Source organism: Syngnathoides biaculeatus, chromosome 5, assembly GCF_019802595.1.
Source record: "Syngnathoides biaculeatus isolate LvHL_M chromosome 5, ASM1980259v1, whole genome shotgun sequence".
In the NCBI taxonomy this organism is placed as follows: Eukaryota; Metazoa; Chordata; class Actinopteri; order Syngnathiformes; family Syngnathidae; genus Syngnathoides; species Syngnathoides biaculeatus.
The window spans coordinates 14885351-14902573 of NC_084644.1; the positions used below are offsets into that span (position 1 = coordinate 14885351).

Here is a 17223-nt window from a genome sequence, read left to right on the forward strand (position 1 = left end):
CTTTTTTGTGTGTTTTATGAACTGTTAACTTTTTTCACAATTTTTTACATTGTTTTCCACTTCCAGTCCACCATACATTCCTAGTGGCTTCATCAGAATGTGGACAAAATTCAATCATAACAGAAGAACGATTTGTAACAATAATGGCCCCAGGGAAGCCTAAATGATGCTATTACATAAAATGCAGGTTAAAGTTATTCCTTTATTGGTCAGAGGCCAAATTATATTTTTTTGTAGCTTTCATCAATTCCCAAGTCCATACTTAGTTACTTGATGGGATTCAGATCTGCCATACTGTATTGGGTTGTATTGAAGGACCAGTACATTCAAAGATGCAGATTCCTTTAGTCAGTCATGTACTCATACAATTTCCCACTGCTAATAACTATTCTCTTCCTGCACAAAAAAAGGTATAATTTGGCTTAATCTAAAATTGTATTCACATATGTACATGTTTTAGCAGTTGGATTGTATGAAATCCGTTATAATTTAAATGGGTTAATTAATGACAGTATTTGTAACAGCAAGTGTATAAATGTCTGACACTATGCAACCCCAAATAATATAGTGAATAAAACTTTCAACAATAGTTTTCTTTTTTTTCCTTCGGATTCAGCAATCCAATATAGTTTTACATTGTATAAAGGTTACATGCAAATCCATGAACCAGCCCTTGACAGACTGTACGACTTGATCTATGCTTCCCCCTAGTGTATGGAATATACATATAGTGGGAAAATAAAGTATTCCAACTCCGTTAAATTTTTCACATGGTTATATTGCAGCCATTTTCTAGAATTGTTTAAGTTCCATTTTTTACATCATTGTTGTACACACTTTGTGTGTGTCCTGTTCGGCTGTTAGATCAAGCAGATTGGAGACTGCATCCCCTCTTTGGGAACAGTTTTATTGTGTTATAGTGGAGTTTTCTGAGCGTCTTCTGTGATTTCTTGGTATTTTAATTAAAAGTTTTATTGAGGATCAGAGTCAATCAGTTGAACAAACAATACTTCTCAAGGGATGAGTGACAAAAAGACAAAAACAATACACCAACAGTGCAGAGAATGAGAAAATTAAATCATTCCCTATTTACAACAAAGAAAAAAAAGTGATGTTTCTTGAGGTTGTAGCGCTACACCCTGTGAAGGAAGAACAGGACACAGACAGGAGAAGCAGAATGAAAGACAAGAATCATGAACCCAGCTATTTAACTGGAATGCGGTGGGACTGACAAATTACAGAGGTCGATAGAACGAAAACTTAAGTGGGGTGATACATACACTCTTCATGGACACATGAATTCTTTATTACAATGAGTGAGTAGTCCCACACCCAGTGACGGAATCCTAGGGGTGTGTGCTCCTTAGGACACGTACATTAATTTAAACCATTGTGAATGCAAAAAAAAAAAAAAAGTGAAGTATAATTGCTGTGTCCGCAACACGGAGGCGATGGACTTCACCAAATCAATCGAGAATAGAAATCGGGATCAGGGGTCCACCCGAGAGCAGCCCTGTATGTCGACGAGACGGCTCACCCCTCACCCACAACCCGCGGGGCCCATAATGCGGCCAATCCCAGTCCAGCAAGAGAGAAAATCCCTGATTTGTTGGAACAGGAAGGGGGGCAATAGCAGCATCCGACAAGATAATGACGAAACCCAGAGAGCAGCCAGGGGCCATGAAAGGGGAGCATTCATGCAGCAGCTATCCAACCCGGGAGACCCAGCCTCAGGAGCGACACCATGCAGCTAAGTGGAAAACCCACCTCCCCACCGTTACCATGGTATGGGCGTACATTGGCCCTACAGCATGAATAAGCCCCCCGACAGGGTGGAAGGCACGAGTGCCACGCACAACTTCTTAACAGCCAAACCCCCCCCCCCCCCCCGAGATGGGGGTATGTGGTACATCTAAAAGAAAAAGGGGGTTGAATGTGTGTAGAACATTTAAAATCCAGAGGGGCAGGCAGAGCTGAGTGGCAGGCAGAGCTGAGGAGCAGAGCGCTCAGAACAGGAAACAGCACAAACATACTGGGACCCGGTCCAACATTCAAAGCCCCCTAACACCGCGTCAGACCCCAGGAGTCCTTTGACATTATGTGCCCAAATCTGATGTGAAAAAAAAACATGTAGAGTGAATAGCGTGAGTGTGTGCTCAGATGTGATGTGAAACAAAATATGTAGTGTGAATAGCGTGGGTGTGTGCCAAGTGAATCCTTGAGGGACAGGGTCCTGCAGGTCAGGCCTATCAGGCCAGTGTGACGGTCTGTGCGCTCCCGGTGCTGAAAAGTCTCTTTGTGAGTAATGCGCATTAACATACATGCATGCGCGTATATTTTCTAAACTTCCGGCCATTCTAAAACATCCTCATCCATGCTTCAACATGTGCCATTCAACAACTTGTCGCCGAGTGTTCATGTTCACAATGGACGTCTCAGAAAGACGAACACAGTGAACGTACATATAGGTGTATATCCTTTATCAATTTTGTTTTAAGGTTAGGTTATAACATATGTTAGGACCCTCTATGTAGAAGAAGGGGAACTGTGAGACCAGATGTTCCAGTAAGCGTTTGCTACATACCCAGAGTTCCCCTGTTAGTTAACACATGTGCATTAATCACAAGGACTTTTCAGCACGTCGGAGCGCTCAGACCGTCACACCGGACAATCACTAACAAAAGAGGGGGACCACTTCCACTGCAAGTGAGGATTGTCGGGTCACGCTGCCATAAAGACTGGTGGAGAGCTGAAGTGATGGTTAACTTTCCAGAACTTTCTCCCCTCTGCATCACTGGAGCTCAACCACAATGATCCTTGAATTCTTTTTTACTTCTCTCACTACGGCTTTTCTCCCCAATTGGCAAGTTTGGCCAGTTAACCCGGCTCTAGAAAGGGTTCTGGTTATCCCAAATGTCTTCAATTTAAGGATTAAGGAGGCCACTGTGTTCTTAGGAACCTGAAGTGTAGCAGATTTTTTTTTCTTCATAACCTTGGCCAGATCTGTGCCTTGCCACAATTCTGTCCTTGAGCTCTTCTGGCAGTTCCTTTGACCTCATGATGCTCATTTGCTTTGACATGCACTGTGAACTGTAAGGTCTTATATAGACAGGTGTGTAGCTTTCCTAATAAAGTCCAATGACTATAATGAGTATAATCAAAACACAGGTGGAATCCAATGAAGGTGTAGAACTATTTTAAGGATGATCGTAAGAAATGGACATCACCCAGGTTAAATATGAGTGTCACAGCAAAGCTTCTGAATACTCGTGACTGTGTGGTATTTCAGTTTTTCTTTTTTAATTAACCTGCAAAAAACTAACAATTCCTTTTTTTCTGCCAATATGGGGTACTCTGTATAAATTGAGGGAAAAATGAACTTATATTTTAAATGGCCGCAAAACAGTAAAAGGGGTTCTGAATATTTTCCATGCCCACTGTATCTGCTCTATAATCACATCGAAATGGAATGTGGTTTCTAAAAGAGTGTTTGAGTTAAGAAATGTTTTACATCTTTGTTCTCTGACCTTTCACAGCTTGAAGCCTCTTTTGATATGGATTGCACAGTTTACCAAGATACAGCTTATTGTGACGTGAGCTCAATTGAATTTACTGCCACCAGACAGTGATCGTTTTCCAAGTTAAAGCAAAAAAAATTGAAGTCGGGTCGCTCGTATCTCAAGACATCATTGTCTGTGTCAATCATTCATACAGTTGCACGGATCCTTAAATATTCTTTCAAGAGGTTCCCATACTTTGAGCATTCAAGATTAAATGTGGCTTTCAACATAACTCCCAAGAAATGTCATCACTGATAAAAATCAAAAGAATTGACCCCTCCGTAGAAATTGCGCCGTCCGCGTCGCTGACCAATCAGAGGCCAGAGATCTACATAAACCACGTCCCTTTTTTGGACCCGCAGTTTCCTCAGACAACGTTGTATGGTCCAGTATAGCTTTTGTTAGCGTTTTATCGCGTATTTGGGTTCTTTAACAATAGATATGGTTAAGAGGTGTAGTCACGGACTTTATAATAGTGACGACAGGTATCCTGAAAGGCTAGTTGGTGAAAGTACCCTTTCCAAAACCGAAGACTCAGTACGAAAAATGTCTTCGATGGATCAAACTTTGTGGAAGACCGCATCATCACCTGAATCCATCTAAAATCAACCGGAACAGAAGACCAAGTACGAAAAATGTCTTCGATGGATCAAACTTTGTGGAAGACCGCATGATCAACTGAATCCATCAACTGGAACAGATATGTTTGCACGAAGGTAAGCCCTATATTTGATTTTCAATACATGTCTCATATAAATGAATTAGCAGTTCTTCGCTTGCGTAACATAGCTAAGTGTGAATGATTGACACACTTGATCTGTGAGCGATATTTTGCGATGATCTGACTGCACAAACGTGTCTCTGTTCGGCGCTCCCGAGCCAAGCTTATCCGGACTTTGCTTGTTTGCACGAAGGTATGCCCTATATTTGATTTTCAATACATGTCTCATATAAATGAATTAGCAGTTCTTCGCTTGCATAACATAGCTAAGTGTGAATGATTGACACACTTGATCTGTGTTGAGCGATATTTTGCGATGATCTGACTGCACAAACGTGTCCCTTTGTTCGCCGGTAATGAGCTAAGCTAAACCGGACTAGCAGTCCTAAAAGCCTTCGACGGGCACCGACACACCAAGACTGAAGGAAGGATGTTTGAGGACACTAAAGTAGTGATTGTCGTACTCGGTCGGGACTTACGTAGGTTCGGCACTAATTCAAGAATAATTATTGAGGGGAGCGCGTGACGTTACACAAAGAAAACGAGAGAAACAACTCGTAAATCAAGCCTTGCCTTCTTTTTTTCCTTCATACGGCGGTTCACAAACGGCTATACAGATACATATAGATTCTGCACACAAGTGTGATATGTAACACGAAAATAGGAAACTCTCAATTACAAATTCGTCTTTGGGTTATAATATATTATATTAAGTGACTTCTCGGTCTTCCTTTGACTCTGGAAAGATCTCGCGCTAATACCAATGGTTTCTCCGTCGACATGCATGTAAATACCATTGAAATACCCCTCGCTGAAATACTTGAAGCCCTGCTGTCTGCTTTTCAACGATATTTCACTGTTAGCTAAGAATGCGAGTGAGAAATCAGCCGGTAAATCGGACAGTTTCGCTCTATTCTTTTCTTGCTGTCCCGGCCTTTTTGCTAATTTGTCTGACGTAGGCGCACGTGACGTGACGTCACTTCAGGAGGCGTGGTTAAGTGCCCTGTACAGAGGGGTCAATTAAAATCCCATTTTGATCATCCATGTTGTGCTAACATCTGAGATGAACAACCCTGAGTAAGGTGCATAGGGAAAAATGTTAGGGCACTATAAAAAACGGTTTAAGATCAGTGGTTTGGATGTGTTGGATGGACTGAAGACTGCAAAATGTGTTCGTGCTCCTCAATGAATAATTTGTGAGAATGCTGAAATATTCAAAGAAAGCCTGGAAAGAGATGCTGGATGAGCAGAACAATTCCCACCACGGCAAGGGCACAGGAGAACAGCATCAGCCACAAGGGTAATGTTCCTGAAGACAGCACACAAAAAAAGACATGGGTAAGTTATTGCCATTTGGTTAAGGCCATTCATGGCCCTGCATATTTGTGGATTTTTCTCTCAAAGTTGTTCTCCTCCCCCCATAATATAACATATTTTCATGACAATAAGTTAGACTTTTATTAAATGGGTCACTTTGTAACGTGTGGCTTGTGTGCACATAAAGTTACAAAATCTGTAAACATTGTTGTGTGACAACTCCAATGAAGTACAACCTAACACATCTAAGTTATTTTACCTCAAATTTAAGATGTTCCGCTATTTTATTTGATTGGTTCAAGCACCTTGTGGAGACATCCTTGTTATCTCATATGCACAGTCATATAATGACAAAGGGTTTTGATTTTGATTTGACATGCGCTTAAAAATTGTTAGCATACATGCCAGCTTCTATTTCAGCCTGCATAAAAGCTACCATATGATGGCGCTCACAAGGCAGTGAGAAGCAATTTAAATTCTACATTTGTAAGATGAAGAAGCTTTACAAACTAACAGTGTAGGCAAGTCATTACTCAACATGTCCACACTCAAGGTATCGCATCAAAACTAAAATTATCACATCAAAGCAAACAGAATAGCATAAACTAGCGAATAACAGATAAAACGGTGACTGAAGAAATAATTGACAAAACATGCACTTTAAACATTTATATCCTTAGTAGTGTTGCAAAGCATCCTGGGAGCACTCAAAGCATGCTGGGAGTGTTCCAAATTGTAATTGTTCCTCACTGCGCCCACTGATCTAAAAATAAAAATTTTTTAAAAAAGACTGGATGGCTCATTGGCCACCAAAACTGGAGTCGCCAAAAGCAAATATCCGCCATCTTGATAATCCCAAAACAACTATGCCAGTTTCGTGGCTGTGAGAAAACATTCCACAGGTAAATTGGAAAGCTTTACTTTGACACTGTTTAAGTTTGTTTGTAAAGGGTTTTTTATTTTCTGATGATCTTAATTCACTTAAACAAAGTTTTGTTCAAGGTTGTTGCTGTTCACTGTTAACGCTCTGCTTCACCTTTATAGGCCGACAGTTTTTTGCGAAAAAGCGATGTAAATATTTTCCTAAACTTCATCAGTGGATAAGCAAGAAAACACATTTTCTGTAAAATTTTTGATGAATTTCACAGTACAGAACTCTGCACATTTAATTTTAATTTTCAAATACGAGGAAACGCGTTTAAATTTTCTGTCTGGAATAGGATGTCGCAGAGACAACAAATGAACAATGCGTTTAGCATGTATTTTCCCATTCCAAGTCCTTCTTTCCAAAAATATATCTAACTGATTGACTTGAAATTTTATGTTTTTATGACAAAATGCTTAGTTTTTTGATATGTTATGATGATAGTGCTTCATAGCGTATTTTGGGAAAAGTTGACATATCACAGAAATCGGGCCCTAGGTAATATGCAAGGTTTCTTGTCACGGTGTTATGTCTTTCCTTTGCACTTAGCCTTTTTTGGCTTACCAAGTCGAATTAAAAATCTTTCATGTTACCAGAACTGAAAAAATGTCAAGCTCACATGACCAGTTTTAATTCTACATGCCAAACTTTGAGAAAAACACTGCCATAATGCAACCTGTAAACCATGTCCTCCAGACGTTTTGGGAGTATCAAGATGGCGGCCAACTGGCTACAACCAATCAACACACCGCTCGATGTGTATCCGCTATCCTGTCTATTTTTTTAGGTCAGTGACTGCGCCGTGAGCCTGACCATGTGGTAGCATACATGCATGCTAACACAAGTCCGAATTCGCATGCATGCTATCTATTTAAGTAGCGTGTTTGGTTGTACATTAATGAAGTAGTCACATGAAAAAATTTACAGATTTTGGAACTCAGTGAACATGTAAGGAACACTGTCCATTTTTAAGAAAATGTAAGACTTATGTTCATCTTGTGGTCGCGAATATACGGTAAATATCCACAGGCATTTTAATATTGGGTCCATTAGTAGCGGATTTTCAGGACTCACGGAGGGGTGGGGTGTAATGTAATTTAACCCTCGCAAATATTGAGGGAGCCTTGTATTGTAATAACGTAATGATAGTGCTTTACTTACTTCGGTTGTGGACAGCGTGTATTTGACAGCGACTGTCGACAGCCACACTAAACATGGCTGTTTCATTGTTTCCTTTGATATTTTGGCCTTTGAATGTGTCAGGGAGAAAAGCCAGGTCTGTCACAACAATTCCATGAGACTCCTTCACATAATACAACCTCTATAGATGTGCACAAACGCAAATGTTATTAACAGAACACTTCACTTGATTAAGTCATTCAACAATGTTGGTACCTGAAGGGAGAAAGCAACGTAGATAGCAACTGATCCTGTTACAGATCCCAGTCCAAGAAATGTTCCAGAATCACTGTCCAGGATTAACAAGGAGGAAAAATTATTAACGTGCAGCGGAGCATTGAAAAAGCATCCTGAAGGCATTAAGTGTTGGTTGGAGGAAGTGTGTGCTGTACAGCAGTTATGGAAAGTATTCAGGCCCCCTTAAATGCTTCAGTCTGTTATCTTGCAGCCATTTGCTAAAATCATTTAACTTTCTCTCTCAATAATGTCCATACAGCACCCCATATTGACAAAAAAAAATGGAATTTTCAAAATTTTGGGAGTTTTATTGAAAAAGAAAAATGAAATATCACACAGCCATTAGTATTCAACCCATTTATAATCTCTATTTATACATTTGTAATTACAATTTAACTCAGGTGCTGTCTGTTTTTTCTGATAATTCCTGAGAGGGTTCTACACCTTCACTGAAGCCCAGTCGTGTTTAAGGGGGAATTCCAGTGGTTTGCATTAACAATGTTTCCAATAGGTCATCTAATATGTACTCTATCTTGACAATGTGATGTTAAATCCTCTCTCATTTATAGTGTTTTGAGAATTTTTAAATTGATAATTAAAAATTTTCAGGGGTGCTGCCATTTTCGCTACAAAGCCACAGGTTTAAATCTGTATGCAAGTGTTCCTCCGTCTTACCGATCAACCGATACAGGTATTTCTTCATCAGATGAGTATAAATCCGAGAAATCAGCGTGGGCAAAATGGTGTCTCATGTAATCGGGCGTTTGGAACGGCACGTAACACCTCACATCCACCCACGTAGGTCATGTGACTCGCGAAAATGGCAGCACCCAAACTCCGAATTGTCGATAAAAATCTTCTCAAAAACACTTAAATCACAGATGATTTAACATCACATTGTCAATACAGAGTACATATTACATGACCTATTGGCTACATTACTAATGCAAACCAGTCGAATTCCCTTTTATTATAATGATTGGACTTGATTAGGAAAGCCTCCCACCTGTCTACCTCAAACATTACAGCTCACAGGGCATTTCAGAGCAAATGAGAATCATGAGGTCAAAAGCATTAAGTTCATGAAGACAGAATTGTGTGAAGACACAGATCCGCCCAAGGTTACAAAAAATAAATAAATGAAAATTCTGCTGCGCTTCAGGTTCTTAAGAGCACACTGGCCTCCATAATCTTTAAATTGAAGACATTTGTGATGACCAGAACCCTTTTAGAGCGGGCGTCTGGCCAAACTTAGCAATCGGGGTAGAAGAGCCTCGGTGAGAGGTAAAGAAAAACCCAAAGATGCCAGTGGCTGAGCTCCAGGACTACAACCTGGAGATGGAAAAAAAGAGTTCTGGAAAGTCAATTATCACTGCAGCCCTCTAGAAGTCGGGGCTTTATGGCACAGTGGCCTAGGGAAGCCTCTCCTCAGTGCAAAACATATATAAGTCCACATGATTTCTGATTAAAACACAAAAACAAAGGACTCCAAGATGGTGAGATATACAGTAATTGTCTCTTGGTGTGATGAGACCAAGATTGAACTTTAAGGCCTTTATTCTAATGGGTATGTGTGAAGAAATCCACCTCATCACTTGTCCAATACAGTCCCAACAGTGAAGCAAGAAAGCAAAGGAAGTGGCAGAAGAGGGACAGGGACAGAACAGTGGCAAGGCACAGAACTGGCCATGGTCTTGAAAAAGGAAATTTGCTCCACTTAAGGCTCCTCAGAGCACAGTGACCTCTATAATCCTTAAATGGAAGGCATTTGGGATGACCAAAACCCTTTCTAAAGTAGGCCATCTGGCCAAATTTAGCTATCAGGGAGAAGAGCCTTGGTGGGAGAGGTAAAGAAGAACCCAATCACTGTGGTTGAGCTCCAATGATGCAGTTGGGAGAAAGTTCTAGAAAGACACTCATGATTGTTGCTGTCCACCAGTCTGGGCTTTAGGCAGGGTGGCCCAACAGAAGCCTCACTCCAAGACACATCAAAGCCCACATGAAGTTTGCTTTAAAAAAAAAAAAATGAATTCAGAGATGGTGACAAATAGGACGCTCTGGTTGATTAGACCAAAGATATGTTTTGGGCTTTAATTCTACGGTGTGTGCGAAGAAAACCAGGCACTGCTCATCATCATCACTGTGAAGCATGGTGGTGGCAGCATCATGCTGTAGGGGTGTTTTTCAGCTCCCGGGACAGGATGAATGGTTGCAATCAAAGGAAAGAGGAATGCTGCTGAGTACAGAGACAGCCTGGACAAAAATTTTATCCAGAGTGCTGAGGAACTCAGACTTGGTCAACGGTTCACCTTCCAACAAGACAATGACTGTAAGCAAACAGCTAAAATGCGGAAGGAGTGGTTTCACAACAACTATAAATGTTTGTGAATGGCCCAGCCAGAGTCCTGACTTAAACTCAACTGAGCATCTCTGGAGAGACATGAAAATGGCTGTCCACCAATGTTCCCTGTCCATCGTAACAGAAATGGAGGATCTACAAGGAAAATGGCAGAGGATCCCAAAAATAAGGTGTGGAAAAACTTGCTGCATCATTCCCAAAATGACTTAATTCAAAAGGGTGCTTCTACTAAATACTTAGCCAAGGGTCTGAATATTTATGGCCGCGTGATATTTCAACTTTTCTTTTTTATTAAATCTGAAAAGATTTCAACAATTGTTTTGTTTTCCTCACCAATAAAGAGTGCTCTGTGTTACTCTTTCTAGGGATGAAACCATACTGTTGCTCGCAGAACCTTACTTATGTCCTGAGTGTAGCCTCCAATACTCTCTCATAACTTCATTGCGCGGCTCATCAACTTTATTCATCTATACTTCCCAAAGCTCTGCAAATCACCGTTGTTCTTAAAAATGGGAACTCGTACACTTTTCCTCCATTCTTCAGGCATCTTTTCGCCCGCTAGTATTCTGTTGAATAAGTTGGTCAAAAACACCACAGCCACCTCTCCAAATTGCTTCCATAACTCCACAGGTATGCCATCAGGACCAACTGTCATACCATTTTTCATCTTGTTCAGTGCCTTTCTAACTTCCCCCTGACTAATCATTGCCACTTCCTTCCCACGCTTGCCTCTTCTACTCTTCTCTCCCATTTTCTTTATTCATTAACTTCTCAAAGTACTCTTCCCGTCTACCTTAGCACACTACTGGCATCAGTCAACATATTTCCATTGCTATCCTTAATCACCTTTACTTGCTGCACATCCTCCCCATCTCTATCCCTCTGTCTGGCCAACCTGTAGAGATCCTTTTCTCCTTCTTTCGTATCCAATCTGGTGTACATGTCATCAAATCCCTGTTGTTTAGTCTTTGCCACCTCTACTTTTGCCCTCCGATGCTTTTCAATGTATTCCTTTTGCCTCTCCTCAGTCCTCTACGTTTCCCACTTCTTCTACGCTAATCTCTTTCTTTGAATGAACCTGTATTTTGGGGTTCCACCACCAAGTTTCCTTCTCCCCTTTCCTACCAGAAGACACCCCAAGTAGTCTCCTGCCTGGCTCTCTGTCTTCTGGGAGCTCTTCTTGTCCATCTAGAGCCTGTCTCAGCTCTTTCTGAAAAGCCACACAACATTCTTCCTTTCTCAACTTCCACTACCTGATTCTGTGTGCTACCTTTGCCTTCTTAATCTTCCTACCCGCTACCAGTCATCCCACACACCACCATCTTACAAATTGCACTGGCTTGTGCCCCCATAGGGCTGCATTGACAAGGATGTGTAATGTAGAGGATAAACTGCACTATGCACAAATGCTTTATTCACAAATATTTAATCCAAAAAAAAAAAACATTTCTCCACAAAGTTTAAGTGAAACAGTTAAATTATTTATTTAAGACATGTTATCAACAGTATTAATAAAATGTTATGCCATCATTGAGCATTTATTGTAGTTGGTTGAGGGATTCTGTTCTGACAATTACAGGGACCGGGACAAGCGTGTCCTGTGGCATGTCCCTTGATGTATATTATCGCTACATCAGCACATGCACGATTATTAATGATTTTTGTACAATTTCTCAGATTTATCCTCGTCTGATGAAGAAATAGCAGTATCGGTTGATCAGGAAGATGGAGGAATACTTCGATACAGATTTGAACCTGTGGCTGCAATTAATGTTGAATATTTGGATGGTTCTTTGAGCAGAATGACCGAGTGACTACTCGGAGGCCTACGCAAGACATAAGTGCCACTGGGAACTCCGGGCCAGCAGCCGTGGATGGTTCTTCGGACGGGAATAACGCGGAGTCTGATGACCGAGTTCCGGCGGCGGGCCGCAAGCCGAGCTTTCAGGCGGCGGAGGCCTTTTGCCGAGCTTCGGTGGCGGCGGAGGCCTTTAACCTTGCTTCGGGAATCGGGGCTAACAAAGCGGGCAGCAGCGGGCTTCCAGGCGGCGGAGACAGTTAGGCCTGGACGCTGAATCTAGGCTAAAGGCCTCCACCGCCACCGAAGCTCGGCTAAAGGCCTCCACCGCCACCGAAGCTCGGCAAAAGGCCTCCACCGCCACCGAAGCTCGGCAAAAGGCCTCCACCGCCTGAAAGCTCGCCTCGCAGCCCGCTGCCTTAACTCGATTGTCAGACTCCGTGTCATTCCCGTCTGTAGAACCATCCGCGGCTTCCGGCCTGGAGCTCCCGGGGGCCTTTGTTTACGCTCTTATGTCGTGCGTAAGCCTCAGAGTAGTCAGACTCTGCGTCATTCCGCCTGAAGAATAATCCGAAAATTCAACATTAATTACAGCCATAGATTCAAATCTGGATGAAAGTATTCTTCCGTCTTCCCGATCAACCGATTCTACTACTTCTTCATCAGATGAGGATAAATCAGAGAAATCAGCACTGGGCATAATGGTGTCCCATGTAATCGAGCATTTGGAACGGCACAGTTCACGTCACATACACCCACGTACATCATGTGACTCGCGAAAATGGCAGCACCCCTGAAAATTCGTAACTGTCGACAAAAATCTTCTCAAAATACTATTAAATGAGAGAGGATTTAGCATCATATTGTCAAAATAGGGTACACATTACATGACCTATGGATATACTGCTAATGCAAAGCACTGAATTTCTCCTTCAACTTTTCTTCATGCGGTAGGATTCTCCAACTATTTCTGGCTGAATTTGAACTTTACCTGACAGCAAGGCTTGAGATGACCTCTGCTCCACAGGGAGCTGTCAACATGGGCAGGAAACTCTTGCCATCCCACTTGGTGAGGTAACAAGGTGGAGGTTTTCGGTCTCGTTTATGAGGGATCTGAACTGTGTATAGCCTCAGTACATCCTTTTGGTCTTCTACCTTCCCAAATCTGAAATGCACAACGTAAGCATGTTAAGGCAACATTGTCCTTATGATAGACATGTACAGGTACAATGATTTCACCAAGATGATGAAGACAGAAACTTTATTGTATTTACCTGCAACCCATATACCGATACGTCTTTTCAGATATCTGAGGAATGGTTTCATACCATTTAAGACCCATAACTTGCTGGTTGTGGTGCCATACTCTGCAAGTAAAGTCCCTGCCAACAGTAACCAGGTGCTGCACAGAAACATATATCGTAACAAAGGCGTAAATGTAATGTCTTTAAGGTCACATTGGTGTCATAAGAGAATGAGGTGTTACTGCACAACCTTGTTTCCTGGGCTCAGATCCAGGTCTTCAATCTCTCCTTCATGTGCTTTGAAGTCAAGCGTTTTCTTCAAGGATGGAAACTGAAGGAAAATTCATTTGGGATTTCACTGATTCATACGTTGCAATCAATGGGATACAAGTCATAAAGTACTACATAAATGACTTATTTATAATGCTTACCTCCCAGACTCTGATGTGTCCATCTGTGCCTCCTGTAAGGAGTAGGCTGAGGTCATGACTAAATCTGACCACTTTTTGGAGTGGGTCCAAAGGGTTGAGATCTGACTGCAGATCAGCCAGTCTCGTAACATAGATGTGTGCCGTCTCATCCTTTGTATCAGACCCAAAAAAAGCAGCATCATCCTTTCCACCTATGTTTCTTTTCCCAACTCGCTGCCTGGCATAGCCTTTTTGCGCATTGTTTTCTGCACAGAAAATACAGACTTTGCAGGACATCAGCATTGGTAACAGTTAAGACTCATATTATTTTTAAGATGATGAATTAAACACCCTAAAACATAACATTGTGTACTTTAGGTGAAGAAGGACTGACAAAAGCTTAATCTTCGCCATCAAAAATAATTCTAAGATGGTACACTCTCTTCTCTGGGGACAGTGGTAGTTTGGGTCATTATGGCACTGCATACCATCATTTGCAGCAGCCTTGCTTTCACTTTTCTGTGTGCACTCTTCAAATGTCATCAAAGAGCATGTTCCATCTTGACCTGCAGCAATCACACCCTGACCTAAGGCCAAATTCATGGTGGCACGTGTGTCAGTGTCATGTGAGTGAACCAAACTGGCACTGTACTGGTTTTCCCCAACCAACTGTAGATCCAGGAAATGCTGTAAGTCATAAAAGTGCGTCATGAATCTGTTGACCATTTTACATTCCCCAAGTCAGTTTTTAAACATTCATGCAGTACATATCTTTTCCACTATGCTTACCACACCATTCTTGATGCCAGTATTGGATGACCCTCCTCCTCCGGCTAAGACCACTAACCCTGCTTTAGGGTCAACTTTTATGGAGTACAAGGGAAAAGGGGCTCTGTAGAGATCTGGCACCTTGCATTTGCCCATTGCTGTCCGACAATTCAGTCACAGTTCTTCATACAAGCTCTGCATTCAAGGACAGCTGTAACAAAAAATAAGAGCATTGGTTTTCAATGTTTGACCTCCTCTGAACTTTGAGGGTGTCACCCGCGGGAGGCAGCACTACTGCAAAGCCTCAAAATAAGTTTAAAATAAAGAAAATAACATGTTCAACATTAAGCCCCAAGAGGCACCCTTTCATTATGCTCTCATGAAAATTAAAGAAAATAGATGAGATAAATTAGCTTCCATTTAGTTTATCATTATTTCAAAGTGATTGACATATATATATATATATATATATATATATATATATATATATATACATATACACACACACACACGTGTGCGTGTACGTATATATACACACACACACGAAGGAGAGAGCGTAAGCGATAGATAGATAGATAGATAGATAGATAGATAGATAGATAGATAGATAGATAGATAGATAGATAGATAGATAGATAGATAGATAGATAGATAGATAGAATGACATTGTAAACAAATAGTCCATGTACGTGACGCTTGACTAAATTATCCAGATTTAATTCAGTACAGTATAAGCATTAAAACCATTCAGCTCAATTATTGTAAACCACAAATGGCAAAATGAGCACTGGTTTTGTGTCAATGTGAATGTATGCATAAAACAAGCAGGACAATTTTCTTTTAGAGGCATATCTCAAGAAGAACTAATATACGTAATCAATGTGGATTATGGTTGAAGCGATAAAGGCTCGCAAATACGACTTCCAGATAGCGTACCCGTTATATTTGACAATTGACTTTCAGGTCACCTACCTGTGCTAAAGATTCCGTCTTCCTCATTTACTCCGTTCATCGGGAATAAACTGCTACGGACGATTATTTCATTGGGACCAGTTCGGTGAAAGTATTGTGTAAAATGGCCGACGCGTCCGTGAATCAACGCGAGGCGACGAAACGTTCCCGAACACGTCAGCGGTTGTCGTCGACCTAAACTGTCGTCTTTACCTTGGCACAAAACGAATCTTTTTTGTTGTTGTTATTATTACTAATATTACTTTTTTATAAATAAATATATATATATATATATATATATATATATATATATAATATATATATATATATATATACTTTTTTAATTATTATTATTAATTCGTTTTAATAACACCGATTTGGAACTATCAATGTTCCGTAATTTTATATCACCGGTGAAAACAAAGTTCATTAGTGAACCAAGAATGTGTTCGTTGTTGAATACTGGCAACCAACAGGTTTGCAATATTTTTCTCAATAAATGTCGCTCGACTCAGGACAGGAACGAGCGTACTCCATTTCCCGCAGCTTTACTCATAAAGGGATACGTCAGTACGGCCCCAAGTGTGAATGTTTTTAAATCTAGGTTGAAAACTAATCTTTTTCTCTCTTGCTTTTTAGAATATATCCACTTTTTGGTCATATTACTTGCACTGTATGCGGTTTTAATTGTCTTTTTTAATATTTTGTTTGTCATTTTTATTGTTCCGTTTTAAATTTGAGCGTTCATCTGAGATGACATGCTGTGGCGACCCCTAAGGGGACAAGCCAAAAGAAAGTTGTTGTTTTAAATGTTTTATCTCTCTCTTATGAAATGCACTATACAAATAAATTTGCTTTGCTTTGCTTTACATCCATCACATTGAATGTGTCGGTTTCACTTGAATCACAGGTGTCATGGTGAGCAACTGGCTGGAGCGTTGGCCTCACAGTTTTGAGGACCCAGGTTCAAATATTGGCCCTGCCAGTGTGGCGTTTGCATCTCCTCCCCATGCCTGTGTGGGTTTTCTTCAGCCACACCGGTTTCCTTCCTCATCGCATAAACATGCATTAAAGCAGAGATTCTGAAATGTCCTTAAGTGTGATTGTGACTGCGAATAGTTTGCTTATCTGTGCCCTGCGATTGGCAACCAGTTCAGGGTGTTTGTTCCCTGCCTTCTGGCTGATTATAGCTGGGATCGGCTCCAGCACTCCTGCGACCCTTGTGAGGATAAGCGGCCCAAAAATGGATGAATGGATGTAGTTGCAGACAAGCATACAAACATGATTTACTGAAGGTTAGGTGCTGCAATGAGTGCGCCCGGAGTGAACTTCCCAACGCACCCTACGTTGATTTAGTGTGCATTTATTGTGTCGGTAATGTTATTATTTTTTTTATTATTAGATATGTAATGCTTGGGCGACACAGTGGATCAGCTGGTAGAGCATAGGCCTCACAGTTTTGAGGTCCTGGGTTGAATCCCGGACTCGCCTGTGTGAGGTTTGCATGTTCTCCCCGTGCCTGCATGGGTTTCCTCCGGGCACTCCGGCTTCCTCCCACATTCCAAAAACATGTAACATTAACACTCTAAATTGCCCGTCAGTGTGATTGTGAGTGTGGCTGTTTGTCTTGATGTTGTCACGTCCCATCGGAACGAGAGTAGGACCCAAATGCAGGACTTGGACGATGCCAGGTAGTTCAAGGAGAAACATTTATTAGAGGTCGGGGATCGAGCAGGCAGTCCGGTGCAGCAGCG

At 41.3% G+C, this 17223-nt stretch overlaps 1 protein-coding gene across 1 annotated transcript; it reads right to left on the reverse strand.

Moving 5' to 3' along the window:
* Window positions 1–954: 954 nt before the first annotated feature.
* Window positions 955–15663, reverse strand: preb (prolactin regulatory element binding). The gene is made up of 10 exons (XM_061820223.1): window positions 15491–15663; window positions 14540–14729; window positions 14239–14437; window positions 13772–14016; window positions 13591–13671; window positions 13371–13498; window positions 13088–13261; window positions 7919–7991; window positions 7685–7844; window positions 955–5590 (listed from the first exon to the last, which is right to left on the reverse strand). The coding sequence occupies exons 2-10, from the start codon at window positions 14672–14674 to the stop codon at window positions 5496–5498; spliced, it is 1290 nt and encodes a 429-aa protein (XP_061676207.1). The 5' UTR covers window positions 14675–14729; window positions 15491–15663; the 3' UTR covers window positions 955–5495.
* Window positions 15664–17223: the final 1560 nt, after the last annotated feature.